The sequence below is a fragment of the Symsagittifera roscoffensis genome, chromosome 9, assembly GCF_963678635.1.
Source record: "Symsagittifera roscoffensis chromosome 9, txSymRosc1.1, whole genome shotgun sequence".
NCBI lineage: Eukaryota > Metazoa > Xenacoelomorpha > Acoela > Convolutidae > Symsagittifera > Symsagittifera roscoffensis.
Window position 1 is genome coordinate 10,242,541 of NC_087070.1, and position 16,995 is coordinate 10,259,535.

Consider the following 16,995-nt stretch of genomic DNA (forward strand, 5'->3'; position numbering starts at 1 on the left):
TCTTTTTACCTTTTCTTTTCTGAAACAACGAAAAAAAGTAATCAACAAAATACTGTCTCATTCTCTGATGTTTCTATTTTTCACCTTTTCAACTTTCATTCTAGTTTTGGGAAACCTTTATTGAAGTTCTTTTTTGCAGCATTTTTTTTTGCCGTTACTTCCCTGTAACTTCAAACTATTGACTCCATTTTTAAAGCCTAGCTCTGAATTGTTTTAATAATTGGTCTTACAAGCAAAACTTCAAAGCTCAAACAATTTTCAAACATAGATTTCAAACGTTTCTTTATAAATTGAAAATATATATTTTTTATGTAGACGTCGCCGCAGAGTTTTTTAAAGTTATTTTAAAAGAATTTTCAGCTAGTATTAGTTTATTTTCCCTTCCGACGCAATGGCTGAATTTGCTCCCAGTAGCACTCGTACTGCATTGAATATCCGGGGTACCAATTTGATGAACGACCCTTGCTTTACAATACAACCTTCTGTTGAGGTAATCATTAGCTACTTTCCCCAGTGGGTTATTTCAGCTCTGGGCCTCTTCGGAAACTTTTTAGTCTTCTTAATTTACGCCAAGAAACATCCGAAGAACCCCGGCGAGATCCCGATTCTCTTGCTCGCATTTGTCGATCTTCTAATGTGCGTTTTTTCAATAGTGTTCACCGCTTTTATCGCCGTGTTGCAGCCGAACACTCGCGAGGTGGGCTGCACGCTACCGCTATGCATCGCCGGCAACATCGCATTCGACGTCCCCTACACGTTTTCCTGTGGAATGATGTGCGTTATGACCTTGAACCGATTCCTAGCCGTTTGCCGACCTCATTCGTACCATTACCAATTTAGTTTCCGGAGACAAATAGTTATCTACTTTTTTCTGTTAATTATTTCGATCTGCTCATGCTGTTGGACAGTAATGAGTTGTCTGACAGCCCCTCAAAATGAGGTTCCGAAGCTGGTCTGGGTGATCCAGAGAGGCGTTTTCCTTCTCTGCACTCTTATCTCTATGATGTTCGGATATTCCAAGGTCATTCTAGCAATGATTGAATCCAGAAAACGAAAAAAGGTATAAAAAACTACATGTTCGAAAAAAATCGGGCGATCAAATTTTGAGGAGTTTTAGGTCTAGATTGAGAATTTCTGGCTCTCTGAAGTTTCAAAATAAACCTGAGAGTTGAACAAAACCACGAGATATTTTGTATTGTTTTTATAATTTTTGTGGAATAATTTTTCTCTTGAGTTTTATTGTCAAATAAAACTGTTTTTTGAAACTTTTATCGCCGAATAAAATTTTACTTGGCTTTTTTCCAGTTCTCTTGATTTTTACAGAAATGCTATTTCTTATAATGTGTAAAATTTCTTAAATTTCTGAACCCCCCCCCCCCTCCCACCCGTTTTCTATTTCAAATAAGGGTAGGGAAATAATGTCATTTTACGAGCGTGTGAAAAGAGCATAAGCTTTTGTATTTGAGTTTAATTATACCCTAAGTTTGTTTCCTTTAGGAACAACGAGTGGTATCCCTGGTACCAATGAACAAAAGCGTCGAAACCCAAGATCAAAAGAAGATGCGGAACAGTTACGAAAACAATACCACCGAGAACTCTAAGAACAACCACACAATTAACACCACCAGCAGTGCAAACAATAACATCACCGCTGAAGTTGAGAACCAACGGGAACCTTCAGATACGAGCGGTGCAATAATAACTGCTCGTAATGTGCTTGACGATTGTGCAGATGAAGACAATGAGCGTGCACTAATGCTAGGAGCGGGAACAGCAGCGGAAATGCCAAAAATGGGCGAGGAACTCTCAGTTGTCCCTGTTTTGGTCCCATCAAATAACTTGGAACAAAATCATTCGGCGGAAACAATAAACGCAGAAACTGGAGACTGGTGTGAAAATCAAAATACCATATTTGGTCAATCAGTGATTGAAGAAAATGAACAATGTATGAACGAAGACTTTCTCAATGTCGTGGCCAATCACGAAATTGTTTATCTTTCCAGAAATGACGTCACTGGAATCGAGCGTGAAGGCAGCCAATCGCAAACTCCTGCTGAGAACAAGAAAAAATGCAAGGGAATAGGAGGCTGTTTTTCAATGATTCAGTCTCTTTTAACCAGGTATGAAATTTTCCCGGGTTGACCTCCATACACCGAAAATGCTTATCATACAATTCCATACATCAAGTGTGTGGAAAAATGCTTGTCATACAATTTTCATACAATTTCTAAAAATGGTTGAAAACTGGTATAAACTTATTTCTGTGGCTGTTTGATTCTAATAAAACAGTCTGGTGATAAAAAACTGAGGTTTTCGTTTTTTGAAAAAAATGCTTATCATACAATTCCCATATATGGAAATTGTATGACTGGCATTTTTTTGATGGCGACACAAAAAATTTTTCAAGTAATTTTGAAAATTTGGCCCAAAAACTTTTTGTTTTTTTTTCAACCGCAAATCGAATTTCGTACGCAAACAAACATTTTTCGAAAAAAAATTTTTTGCATGCAAAAATTAATATTCCTATTTCTGTTGTATGGGGTGTTAATGTATGCCTTGATCAATGTCTGATAATTTGAAAATTCAAAAATTTAAAGTAATCACCATTAAAAAAAATTGCCAAAAACTAAAAGTTTGTTGCTTTTGTTATATCAATTGTGAAAAACAGCCCAACTCGTTTTCTATGCATTATAAATGCAAAGACCGTCCAACCTTTGGTGCTTTGAGTAACCAAGGTCTTTGTCAGTTGTGTTCGGCTGCAAGCACAACGTAAAATTTTTCAGAAATAAATTTAGAAAGAAAAAACTAAACTTTTTGCTTTATGGAAAAACATCTATCATACAATTTTCATTTATGGAAAAATGTTTATCATAGATATTTCATACAATGTTCTGTCTGTACGTATGGCATTGTATGGAATTGTATGACAAGAAGTTTCTCATATATGGGAATTGTATGATAAGGAGTTTCGTTCATCCCGGGTTTCCAGGCACCTTTCTGTCAGAACCCTGCATTCAATAGTTGCTGACTCGCATTGGCAAATATAAGTCTGCAATCGATTATCGCGAGTAAAATTTTCAGTTACGAAACAAATAACTTTTTAAATCACCAATAATGAATTTAATTAACTATCAAATGGACTTGATTTTATAATTAAGTTAATGATTCGATAGCTACCAAAATCTATTTTTATGTATAATTTGGTACATGCAACCAAGTTTACCTGAGTTGTCGAAAAACGCTAGTCACCCAATTTCACTCTTGTGAAACTAGCTTTTTCACGTCCAAAAAATTGTCTAATAACTCTACGTTAAACACAAATGATTTCAATTTTGCATGCAAAATATTTAATTTCGAAATGTGTTTGTTTGGCCCCAGAAAATTTTTGGCGACTAAAAAAGAACTTGAATTCCTTTTGCCCGACTTTGGAAATTTTGAAAAAAACTTTGTCACGCAACTTTCATAGTATGAAATTATATGATTCATCAATTTTCATCATTTTTTGGACATCAGTTTTAAACAGCCTCAGATTTGGTGTAAAATTTTTTTGTTGTTGTAGAAGAAAACGGTATGATTGAAAAAAAATAGTCATATAATTTTTATAGGATGAAGTTAAATGAACAGCGTTAAATTTTTGCAGCTTTTTTTCGATTTATGAACTTGTTCGCCTAATTTTTTATAAGTTTATATATAAGTTTTACCTATTACTAACAAGTACAAATTTATATTATGTATAATCATTATAACAAGTAGATAAAGAGTGCATATAAGCTGTCGGTTTGCGGGTTCAGCTCCACGCAAGTAAAAAGTTAGTAATAAACAATATTATGTTGCCCATAAAATGTTTACAGAAACGTTATGAAATCCCCTAGAATCTGCAATAACTCAAGTATATGTTTTAAAAAAAGGATTAAATTGTCTAAAAAAGATTATTGTTTGCTTCAAAAAACATCTTTTTTAAAACCTATAACAAAAAATCTAAGCTTTCAAACTTTAATTTCAAGATGCGTTTTGCTTACAAATCTTTTTTTTTAAATGTGTCTCATTTTTTGTGAGCTAAAATCACTTAAGAAGAGATGCTTGCCGGTGATAAAAATTATAATTGTGCAAAACTATCATAATTTTGTTGAGACATAAGTAAAAACTATGTAAAAACTAATTTTTTGAAATTTGTTTTAAAAAATTGACAAAAATTTGAAAAAAAAAATAAATTTCGAACAAAAAGATTTGCTGCAAGATTTTTGAAATTGGCTGATTTCAATAGTTTGTCTTCACGTCAAACATCAGCACTAAAAACAAAAAGCGTAAATTAAAAGTTTTTTCCCCTATACTTATTTAAATTGGTACGAAAGATGAAAATTTCAGTAAACAAAATAAAAAAACATAATTACAAAGATATTGATATACAGTATGCTTAAAATCTGCATAAAAAATCTGAAAATCATCTGTATATATTCTGTGTATACTCTGCAATTAGTCTGCATACAGTTTATCTACAGACTAATTACAGATTATATACAGAAAATATACAGTTAATTTTTTTTTCATAACAGATTTTAAGCATATTGTATATAAATATATTTGTAATTATGTTTTTATATAGTGTTCACAAAATGTTTACTGAAATTCTAATCTTTCTAACAAGTTAAACGAGTATAGGGGAAACAGCTTTGATATACGCTTTTCATATTAGTGCTGATGTTTGACTTGAAAATAAACTTTTGAAATCAGCCGATTTCAAAAAAGTTGCAGCAAATCTGTTTGTTCAAAAATTTTTTTTTGTTTTTGTCAAAGTTTTTAAATAAATTTCCGCTGAAAGTTAATCTTAGAGTTGGTTTTTAATTAGTTTTCACTCATGTCTCAAAAAAATTATGATTATTTTTCACAAACATTCTTTTTCTCACCGGCAAGCAGCTCTTCTCGAGTGATTTTAGCTCATAAAAATTGAGACACATTTTTTAGATAAGATTTGTAATCAAAACGCATTATTAAATTGAAGTTTGAAAGCTTAGATTTTTGTTTTAGTTTTAAAAAAACATTTATTTTCAAAGCAAACAATCAACTTTTTAGACAATGTAATTCATTTTTTAAAACATATAATTGAGCAAATGCAGACTCTAGGGGATTTCATAACGTTTCTTTAGAAATTTTACACAGCAAAAACCCATTGTTTGTCTTCTTATTTCATTTTTCAGACAATGTAATCAGGCATGTTTTCAGGCATAAAATTTTTAGGCATAATCAGGTTGTTTTCAGACATTTGTTACAATTTTCGAAGCAAGACACGAAGTATTTGTGCTCTGTTTTAGTGTTTTGTTTTACACAATTTTCAGTCTTTGAGGTATTAAAGCCATGAGCCAAAACTGATTAAGTAAGCATGCCACTAAAGTATTTCTTTGTAAAATTAAGGTGGTTTGCCAATTTGATTTTTTATAATAAAACAAGCGCTCAATATATTTTCTGCTGCAAATACGTAAGCGGCTATTTAATCCGGCTGAGATCAATTTTTCATTCGTTTTTCTGACAAATTTTTGAGCCACGAACTATTTCAGAACGGTTCAAGGTCTGTCGGATCAAGCAGTGCTTCACCCTGATCTTGTTTCAAGTTTTATTTACTGTTTGAGGTTTTTAGTATTTGTCGAATTGTATTGGATCTTATGGCTGATTTTTAACTTTATATTTTTTTGCAATGACTTTGATTTTTGGTAGAAAATAAAGAATACTTGTTCTCAGTGGTTTTTTTTTAGTTAGACAAGTTTTGATTAACCATTTTTATAAACATTCAAAATGTTTGCCGTTCTAGGCTCCAAAAAAGTCTGACTAGTAAATACTTTTCGTTAAATTAAGAAGGTTTGAAAATAGCCCTTTTGTCTAACTGGAGCCAAATAACGAAACCATCAGAATACTTTGGGTTATAGGCTCGTAAGCAGCAATTTGATCACTTTTCAGGAACCGATACAAATTGGTTTGAAGCTAGCTTTCGAGATTTTTAATAGATTGTTAGGTACTGATGGCATCCTTTTGCACTTTACATATTGTGGGAGCATCATGAACTGATATTAAAATCAAATAACTTCTCGAATGAAAACCTAGGCAAACTTTTTTATTCAAAATTTTGTAGCAGAAACTTTTCTCAAGTGACGTTTATCATAAAGTTTTGGCTCGTGGAAAAAAGTTTTAGACAGAAAGCTTTTGGGACGAGTTATAAAGCAGCCGGGATATTCAGGGCTTCGCCTTGATACGATCTGTCTTGTTCTGTCTTAGAAATTTTTCATTTTGGTTTTAAAAATCAAATGTTAATCTACGCCTGTGAAAAAAAAACTTAACTTTCATTCATTATTTTAATTTTAAAAGTTTACTTCGGATGCTCACAAGTTTCAGTTATCAAGCTTTTTTTCTCTGAGTTGATTGACATTTCCTTTGGTTTCATAAGATCAGTTCTGCAATTTCATCAGCCTAAGATTAACTAAGAATTGAACACTTTCTTTCAAGGGATGAAGGTGAATTTCGGAAGAAAAAAAATTAAAGTAGGTCGGCTTTTTTCTTGAGGTTGACCAAATTGATTTTGTAAAATCTTCCAAAGCATAAAATCTTGCATAGAAGTTGATCATTTAAGTTAAAAACGCTTAAATTGTCGTTTTTGGATTTTTGTGGAAAGTTATGTTTTTTTTTGCCACGCGTCCTTTCATTTTGGCACGTTTGGGAACCCAAACTTGGATGCTGTGAAATAGTACCAACACTGGCGTGCGCAGAAATTTTTCTAGGGGGTGCAGTTTTTCGAAAAATTTTGAAAATAATTTTGCCGAAAATTTGTTTTTTTTTCAGGTTGAGCAATGTGATTTTCCGAGCTTTGAGGAAAAAAAATTGTGCACCGCAGGCAAATTTTCTAAAAAAAACAGGCCTAAAAGGCGTTTTTAGGCACTTTTTGGAAAGTTTTTCCCAAAAAATTGCGTTTTTTTCGGCATATCAAAGTTGCACGTTATATCAAAGTTGCACGGCATATCAAAGTTGCAAAAAATATTTAAATTGAAGTTAAAAAATCGCTAAGGAATCAGGTGAAAAGAGTCAACTCTAATTTGTCTGCAGTTTCTTCTAATCCGGACCATAAATATTGAAATCTTGATGCGCAGTATCACTATTTTCCTTATCGGCGGAATAACTCTGCATAAATTTTGTCATTATTTTGCGAGTGGTAATTAGACAATTTTGTGCTGTTTGCATAGCATGTTCTACTCACAGAAGCTTTGCTATTTTTGAACGAGTAGCTTCAACTTTTTTTAATTCACGCTTGAGTTTTCAATTTAAAAACGTCTTTTTACAACCACATGCTTTGGGAAATGATGGCGGCAAATGGAACCTCAAGAAATCGACTTTGTATTCAATAAAATAAACAATCAAAGTCAGTTTAAACTAATTTTTAGAGGTAGCGCGCGTCGAACGGTTCAGTAAAAATCTAAATTTCAAAAACTGCATAATCAAAACGGAATTTTCAAATAAATTCATTGGCACATGTCATAGTGATTTTTTGCTGGAGTATAAGCCAGTCAAATGTAAACCAGCTGAAGGGCATACCATAAATACAAATAAAAACAAATTTTGAAAATGATAATGGTTGAATTAGAGACTCAAGACATTTTTATAAACTTTTAAATTAATAAATAATAAAAACTCCGGACCAAAATTTTTCCGGTATTATTGCAATATGGATTTTTATTGCTGACAAATATACTGAGGATGGAGCAAAAAATATTATATATTTTTTTTTGATATAGGATTCAAATTGCAAGATAAAATTGACAGTGCAGACAGCGGCGGATTTAGGGGCCGGCATGATGCAGATCACCTAACTCCTAAAACAGTGAATTAATCGCTTTATAAACAGTCATTCCAGCGCACAAAAATGAAATTAATTTGGTTTTGATTAAGTAAATTTGTCAGATAAAGACTGTTTCGAAAAAAATGACAGAAATTACCAGTAAACACTTGTTTCAAACCATATATTGAATAAGAATGCAAAAATTGACCAAGTTTTTGGGCATTGCGTAGTTATTTTTTCTCTAAACAAGAATGGCTTCAATTTGACAAGGTTTATGTCAGCCCGATAATCAGTTATCGTATTCTTAATTACGGCAAAAGGTTCCAACCTCACCTAACTGAGACTGTAAAAGTAAAAAAGAATCCTGAGAGCCATGTTTTCCAAAGGTGTACACGAATCAATCAAAAATCCAACCATTCGAAAAAGTAACGCTTCATTTATATTTTTTCAGGTTCACTTTTTCGAAATATTCAACAATCTGTTCAATGGATTGAGATCGAAAAAAGAAAACTTGGATCAGCGACCATGAAATGCCACATTTTAGCTTTATGAGATTCTATAAGCAAGTTTTTTACTGCCTACTTGAAACAAAAAAAATTGGGACTTTTAGGAACTGTTTTGTCAATTTCAGTCCACATCGTCAAAATTTAAAAATATTAATTATAGTGATAAAAGTTAACCATCTTCTTTTCTTCTCCGGGATCTACTAGGCGATGATCAGTACTGCTCTTTAGGATTTCCGCCCAATCTCATAATTTAGCTGTTGCTCTACGTATGTAGCTGGTAAAAAATAATTCGAAATCAAACTCAAAGTCAAATTCTCGCAAAAAAATATGCTAGTCCTTCTAATACACCAGCTGTTTTGAAAATAGAAAATTGATTTAACTGCAATCTCAAAAGTGCGAATAACCTCAACTGATTATGAAAACTACGTTAAAATAAGGGTTGAGTAAACGTGCTTTCAATTTTATTGGTTTTCATTTCTTGTGCTTAACAATAATCATATTAATTTGGTTCTTTCCTGTTAATACTTGGATTTGAGCAATGGTGATTAGTCGTTTGAACACAAGGTTTTCTTTGTTGTAATGATAATAGGAAAGCAGAATTATGAAAAAAGGCAACAAAATCTCTTAAAATTGATTAACTGATTAAGATCATTTATCCACGAGGGATAGGACCAACATACGAGCTGTACAGCCCATCACGGCGAACCGCTGTTGTGCCCCTGCTTAAGAACTACATGCAATTTTTTTTGGTTATTTTCTCTTTGAAGCAAAATCAATGACAGCAAAATCATGACCATCAAACAAGATGGAGTTTTGATAAATTAATAGGCGATGTATCGACAAGCATAAAGCTCGACTAGCATAAAAGTTTCAAAATTGAAATTCGTATCGACTAGCATAAAAACCGAATTTCAAAACTCAATAAGCTAAATTTAAAAAATGATTGCACGCATTATATGCCCATTCCCCCCCCCCCCCCCCCCCCCCGGATCTTGTTGAATATTCACCTCCCCCTATTTCGATTTTCAGAGACTCAACTTTGGATGCAATATTTTCAATAGCTTAAAACAATCAGAGAATATACTTAGTCAAAATTTTCAACGTAGGTATTATATAAATAGTGAGTAATAAAATAATATCGCGCAAAAATGAAAACTTAATTAGTTTTTGACATTTTTGAAAAGCAGGTTTTATACAGAAATGGTTGTCAAAAACAATGCACACATAGGGGGAAATGTTAACAAGATCCGGCCCCTCTATACGAAAATAGGCTTTTCATCTTTTTCCCCCTCCCCACCTCACACGATCATCAAATTTATTGTGTAACAAGTGGTTTTACCAGATTAAATATGCAGACTAAATATGTTTGCGGCCCATCTTAATTAGTCTGCATGTCAACTTTCATAACGATTGGACAATATGAACAGTAACTTCACCTGTAAAAAATTGTAGGTGGGGGGAAAGGAAAAGGAGCCAAAAATTAATTTTAACAAGGTAAGCATACGAGAACTTTTGGATCTAGTTAACAATCACCTCCCCTCTTCTTGAATAGGGGGAAATTGTTAGATCCGATAAAAATTGTACTTTGTAAAGAGTTGGCCCCCTGTTGCAATAAGGAGAAGTACCAAGATCCAATCAATTTTTTTAAACCCATTTCACCATTTGCGCGGCGATATCTTCGATTCGAGCTATTACTGGTCGTGTTGTGACTGATCAAGACAATAAGAACTTAATTTGATTTTTCATTGCTCAATTTCTCAAATGCTCAAACTTCAATTTCTCAGAAATGCATCTTTTAATTTGAGTGCATTATTATTGTTTTGTATTTCTGAGAAATAACGCTTTTAAATTATGCTAGTTGATACATTTTCAGGTTTTCAAATTTTCATGCTTGTCGATCTTTATGCTAGTCAAGCGGTCACTAAATTAATACATTGAGAGTAATACATTATTTAAATGAGGGGCCCCCAAAAGATTTACAGCTACCTAACTCTTCAAAGAATGGAGTTTTGATCTTCTTTTTCCCAAGTAGTATAATTATTATAACTCAAGAAATTATTTATTCCGTGACACAAATCTATATTTTATCTTATGTTTTCATTAACTTCAAAAATTGCTAATTTTGAAAGCATACGAAAAAAACTACATATTTAGCTGTGATTTTTTGTGTTTTTTATAAACAACAATTTTTACTTTAGGTCAAGGATAAGATTGCAAAAATTATGCCCTCAATACATTTGAATCGGTGTATCAACAAAAACAAAAAAAATTGTGTGATGACTTTAACAAAAAAATTTGAGCTATTTTCTAAATGACAAAAAATTTTCTTCTCCAACCATTTGTCAGCTCACAGTTGGGCAAAGCTGTAATGAGAATTTTTAGAACCCAGATTGTCTTTTTTTATTTTTGAAGCTGTAAGGGCCTTACTAAAAATTAGTTTAACAAAAATGAAGAATCATTTGTTCTGGAGTTTGATGTTTGAAATTTTTTTTCGATTGGTTTATGGAGCTATTTCTGAAAATGAATGTTGCCTAATTGTTTTTCAACTGGGTTATGCTCTAGGGCAGAGTAAAAACGATAATCGTCTTGATATCTTCACCCTCATAGTCTCATTTTTTTGCAACTAAGTCTAATTATAAATTGAAAAGTTGATTGCGAAATATATTTTTCTGAGCTTTTTTCCCAAAGTTCTAACAAAATTTGATATTGTTTCTACATGCCAAACAGTTTTTCTTTTTTAACAATCTGCTGGGTCACAGTTGGGCAAATTTGTGATGAGAATTCTTAGAGCACAGATTGTTTGTTTTATTTTTGCAGTTGGAAGGGCCTCACTAAAAAGTCATTTAATTGAATCGAGGTATCAATTGTTTTGAGACTTTTTGTTTAAAATGTCGTTTCGATTGGCTTATGGCGCTATTTCTAAAAATAAACTGCCTGAAAGTTTTTCAACTTTTTCATGCTCTAGGCAGAGTGAAAATGCTAATCGTCTTGTTGTCTGTACCCTCATAGTCTCATATCTAGGTGACTATATCTAATTATAAATAGAAATGTTGATTGGAAGATATACTTTTCTGAGCTTTTTTTCCCAAAGCCCTATCAATTTTTGATGTTTCTTCCACATGCCATACAGTTTTTTCTTCTAACATATTGTCAGGTCACAGTTGGGCAAAGCTGTGAATTGAATTATTAAAACCCAGATTGTCTTTTGTTTCTGCAGTTGTTAGGGCTTCACTAAAATTCGTTTAACTGAACTGAAGTATCAATTGTTGTGGAGCTTGATGTTAGACATTTCTTTTCGATGGGTTTGTGGCCCTATTTCTAAAAAAAACTGCAATAATGTTTTTCAACATTTTTTTTGCTATTGAGGGCAGAGTGAAAACGATAAATGTCTTGTTTTCTGTACCCTCTTAGTCTCATTTCTTGGTAACTATATCTAATTATAAATAGAAATGTTGATTGGGAGATATACTTTTCTGAGCTTTTTTCCCAAAGCTCTAACAAAACTTGATATTGTTTCTACATGTCAAACAGTTTTTATTTTTTAACAATTTGCCGGGTCACAGTTGGGCAAATTTGTGATGAGAATTCTTAGAACACAGATTGTTTGTTTTGTTTTTGCAGTTGGAAGAGCCTCACTACAAATCATTTAACTGAATTGAAGTAACAATTTTTGAGGAGTTGTATTTGGAATTTCCTTTCGATGGGTTTGTGGCGCTATTTCTAAAAAAATCTGCCTTAATGTTTATCAAATTTTTTATAATCTAAGGCTGAGTGAAAATGATAATTGTCTTGTTGTCTGAACCCTCTTAATCTCATTTTTATCTACCTATGTCTAATTATAAATAAGATTGTTGAATTGGAGATATACTGTTCTGTTTCTGCTTTCTTTCTAAACTAGCTAATGTTTAATCTGAACCATTTTTGAAAATTAAAGAGTTTGCCGAAATTGAAATAGATGTTGTCGCGATTTGAAAACTGGTTTTTCTACAGGATGCCACAAAAGTAAACCTTAGAAACAAAATTCAAAGGAAAAGTCTTGATTGAGTCTTGAAATTTCAATTTGTTTACTTCAGGAAAAACCAACTCTATAAACTCTTCAATACGCAATTGTGTTAATTGTTATGTGTTTTGTAGTAATTTAAGATATAGTAAATTCAAGATTTTTTTCTGAAAACACCCGCGAATCTTCAATGAAGCAGAAGAAAACATTATTTCACGATGCTCACATAGAATGAATTAGAAGTTTCAACAACCTATGTTTAAGTATCCTCTTATTCTGTAAACTGAATTAAAGTATCAATTGTTTTGAGGCTTGATATTTGAACATTTTCTTCGATTGGCTTATGGCGCTATTTCTAAAAACAAACTGTCTGATTTTTTTTCAACTAATTTATGCTCTAGGGCAGATTGAAAATGATAATCGTCCTGTTGTCTGTACCCTTATAGTCTCATTTCTAGGTAACTATATCTAATTATAAATAGAAATGTTGATTGGGAGATATACTTTTCTGAGCTTTTTTCCCTGAGCTCTATCATTTTTTGATATTGTTTCCACCTCCCAAACAGTTTTTTGTTCTAACATGTTGTCATGTCACTCTTGAGCAAAGCTGTGATGAGAATTATTATAACCCAGATTGTCTTTTTTGTCTTTGCAGTTGTAAGGTCCTCACCAAAAATCATTTAATTGAATTGAAGTATCAATTTTTGAGGAGTTGTATTTGGAATTTCCTTTCGATGGGTTTATGGCGCTATTTCTAAAAAAATCTGCCTTAATGTTTATCAAATTTTTTATAATCTAAGGCAGAGTGAAAATGATAATTGTCTTGTTGTCTGAACCCTCTTAATCTCATTTCTATCTAACTATGTCTAATTATAAATAAATGGAATTGTTGATTTGGAGATATACTGTTCTGTTTCTGCTTTCTTTCTAAACTAGCTAATGTGTAATCTGAACCGTTTTTGAAAATTTAAGTGTTTGCCGAAACTGAAATAGATGTTTTCACGATTTGAAAAATGGTTTTTCTACAGGATGTCACAAAAATAAACCTTAGAAACAAAATTCAAAAGAAAAGTCTTGATTGAGACTTGAAATTTCAATTTTTTTACTTCAGGAAAATCCAACTCTATAAACTCTTCAATACGCAATGGCTTTAATTGTTATGTGTGTTGTAGTAATTTAAGATCTGCTAAAATAAAGATTTTTTTTTGAAAACACCCGCGAGTCTTCAATGAAGCAGAAGAAAACATTATTTCACGAAGCTCACATTGATTGAATTACAAGTTTCAACAACCTATGTTTAAGTATCCTCTCTTTCAGTAAACCTTTTGTTGTCATATTTTACAAATTCTTTGTAACACTGTAAACGCTAAGAACATTTAAAAAAAATTTTGAAACAAAAACTTTTAATCTGCTGATTCATTGCTAAAGCGCATCAAGGTTTAAGTCATTAGAACACGATCTACGTCATAAAAACTGAAAAGGAAATACTCTGCTCTGTAATTCAAGCTCAAGGCAATCAGATTTTGTTCTGTTTTAAAAGGCAATGGTAAAATTGCAAAGGGCACAAATGACCAGATTCTTGCTTAGTAATGCGCATTAATTTGGAATTAGCAACAAAATGGGAATACTCAATAAAGCTGATCAAAATGTTCAATCAACCCTGTTTCAACGGTTTCCGTTCAATTCATGTTTGGACGTTTGTTTTACCCCTTATCAACCCAAAATACGGAAATAAAACAAAATTTTGAAAAAATTTTGTTGACTTTCATGGTAGGTCGAATTGGGAAAAATGCTAGAAAGCTTCAGAAGCTTCAATTTCATTATTCAGTAATAACACAGTTGAAAATCTCGACTAAGCGTGAAAATTTGTGAGATGACTTTCTCGCAGCAAGCGTCAACTAGTCAAATAATCATGTTCATGTTGACATTTACTATTGACACGCTAAAATTGATGTGATCCAAATTTTCGAGTAAAAATGAAATCATCGGGCTTTTTATTATTTTTGGGTGAGATATCATTAATTTCGTCCTACAAAAAGTGAAAACAGTGCGAGTCTAATAAAAGTAATTAAGAAATTTATCGAATGTCAGACAATAAGTTCTGACAAAAAAATTGTTAAACCTAAACTTTTGCTACATAAGGTAGTCTGATTGTAGTTGAATTGTTTAATTGAGCCAAAAAATTACAATGATTCGATATTGTAAACATAAAATCCTTTTGACTTTTGTTATTGGAAACGAATTTTTACTAGCCACAATAATTATAATATAACTCGAATGATTTGAATAGTTTTTGTGCCTATAATGTGATGCAAAATTTAATTTTCAGTTGTGTGTGTTTAGGCTTAACCGTTTGTTTTAAACTTTCTGGCTGACGGCCGAACCAATTGCGCCCAAAATTGGCACCCTCACCTTTAAAACTTTCTATATTTTGTAAAATTCATATCTGAATAGTTTTCCACGAAGTTTTTGAAAAAACGCGTAGATACTTTAAGAATGAGTTATTTAGACCCAATTTCAGATCTGAGTTTTCGTTTTCTTTTTTTTTCTGAAAATGCTCAACTCTGACGCAATATTGGTTTTTTAGGTATTTCGATACTTCACTGTTTCTGCCAATAACTAGCAGATACCTAGTAAAACTTTTTATTGCAGACTGTTGAAATACGTTTCGCTAAGGATGAGAGCTCCATCGGGAAATAAACGAGTACACTAAAATCGAGATTTTTGAGTTAATGTTTTCAAAACAAAATTTCAAATTAGTGGATTAGACGCGTATGGTGAACAAAACTGTAAACTGTTTTTTTTAAAGTAATCAGAAAGTGTTTTTATCTCTAATTAATCTAAGAGTAGTTAGAAAAAGAAATCCAATTTTGGTTCGAAATTGATATAATATACAGAATTAAACATGAATGAAAAGACAAAGTTTAGAGTCAACAAGTGTTGGCAAATTCAGATCTGTATTTTGTTTTTCATGGTTGCTTAAATAATTTTCGGATCCAGGTTTTCATTAATTCAAAAAGAAAGTATATGCTGAAAAAAGTCTTAGATCTTTCCGAAAGAATTCTATCGAGGATGACGATTTTCAAAAAAGTTTCGAAAATTCTATCGACCATTTTATTAAGTTGTTCAAATTGATTTTCCGAGCTCTCCTAAACTTTTTGCGCCGCAGGTGAATATTTGAATAAACGAACTAAAAAGGCATTTGTTGGCCAGCAAAAACGAATGCTATGAATTAGTACAAAGTGGGGGTCCAATTTGTTTTCGAAAATTGGCAGAGTTTACCTAGCTTTCAACTTTCATTTACGTCTCAGATTGACTTCGTGCAAACCAGGCTCAGAAAACACGATGATTTTATTTCGATTTGATTTATTTGATTTTATATATATTTATATTTATTTGAGTTTATATATATGTCAGTTGATAAGAAAAAGTAACTTCAATGAAAATGTTTCTGGTAGAACTAGTAATTTTTTAGTTTTCTGGTATTTTTTGACCTTCTGTAAAATCTGTATCCTCAGAGAGATGGAAAACAATTTTTAAAAAAAAGTCTTTTTACAATGCATTTATTTTACAGCAAACGCTAAAGAATTCATTCTGATGAACAATCACCCTGATATAATAATTGAGAAGAATAATTAAACTTCAATTTTTGCTATTTGTTTTTAACACTTGAGCAGTAATGGGTTTAATTTTGATTTTCGAGCAAGACGAGAATTACCCAATTTCAATCAAGACGGCCGAAAAATATCTGACTGGCGAGGAAACTATTGAAACATTCGCAAATTAGGTCAAGATGGTGAAAACAGACCGATGGTTGAAAAAGTTAACCTGGACCGGGGCTACTAAAGAGCATTCGGACGCGGAACCTCTTTGGTCTTTCGTTTTTTTGCAAAAAAAAACAAGCTTTAGAAAAAAACGCTCTCAGTTTTAATTGAATCGGACAATCAAACGTTTTTTTTATAAATTAGTTCTAGAATAATAATAATAATAATTGGAGCTCTTTGTGCTAACTGCGCATAAATTGTCAATGTTCGTTTGCTTAAACATTCGGCTGAATGACAAGCAGACAGGTCTGATCTAGAGATTGAACCTAATTGTCAATTAAGTGAATTTTAAACATATTAAACATAAATTCAAAGCTTGTTTATTGACTGCCTAAAGTTCTAATTGTGTTCAATTTCTCATTTCCCGTCAAACTGCGTTCTTTCTATTGTTCCGAATTTCGAAGAAAGTGAGGAATATATATGCCCAGGGTGATTTTTATTTCAGACCGATTTTAGAAAACTTGACTGCGTATGGGCATCGATCCGAAAACTTTGGGGTTGTCAAGCGAGTATGCTTGCACCAGACTAAAGTGCGGCTTTGCTGCTGGAATAACATTTTGAAATACGCGGTTTATTTATGCGCGGCGAATCATCCGCACTCATAATTGTTTCAAACTGAAATTAGGCAAGCTAATTGGTCGTATTAATTCCGTAAACGGCTCAAATTTTAACATTGATAAAATCAGCCTAAAATGTTTAGTTTGTCAATAATTCGCATACCAAAAGCTATTCGAGTACAACTACTGGGCAGTCGCAACATTCAAGTTTTTGTCTTGATACGAGCAGTCTTATTTATTTCACTCATTATTTGTGTGTTTACTTCTCACTTAGTTGACAAATAAGTTCACT

At 32.2% G+C, this 16,995-nt stretch overlaps 2 protein-coding genes across 2 annotated transcripts in view; one reads left to right on the forward strand and one right to left on the reverse strand.

The window, feature by feature from the left end:
* LOC134854554 (uncharacterized) overlaps positions 1 to 16,995 on the reverse strand; it is a 245,060-nt gene that overhangs the window by 193,292 nt on the left and 34,773 nt on the right. The gene's annotated exons all lie outside the window — the stretch shown is intronic.
* The window catches only part of LOC134854516 (uncharacterized), a 22,132-nt gene continuing 6,072 nt past the window's right edge, over positions 936 to 16,995 (forward strand). The window contains exons 1-2 of the mRNA XM_063870807.1: positions 936 to 1,060; positions 1,498 to 2,120. Of these exons, the coding sequence (XP_063726877.1) occupies positions 1,001 to 1,060; positions 1,498 to 2,120 (683 nt within the window). The 5' untranslated portion in view covers positions 936 to 1,000. The remainder of the gene's footprint in view (positions 1,061 to 1,497; positions 2,121 to 16,995) is intronic.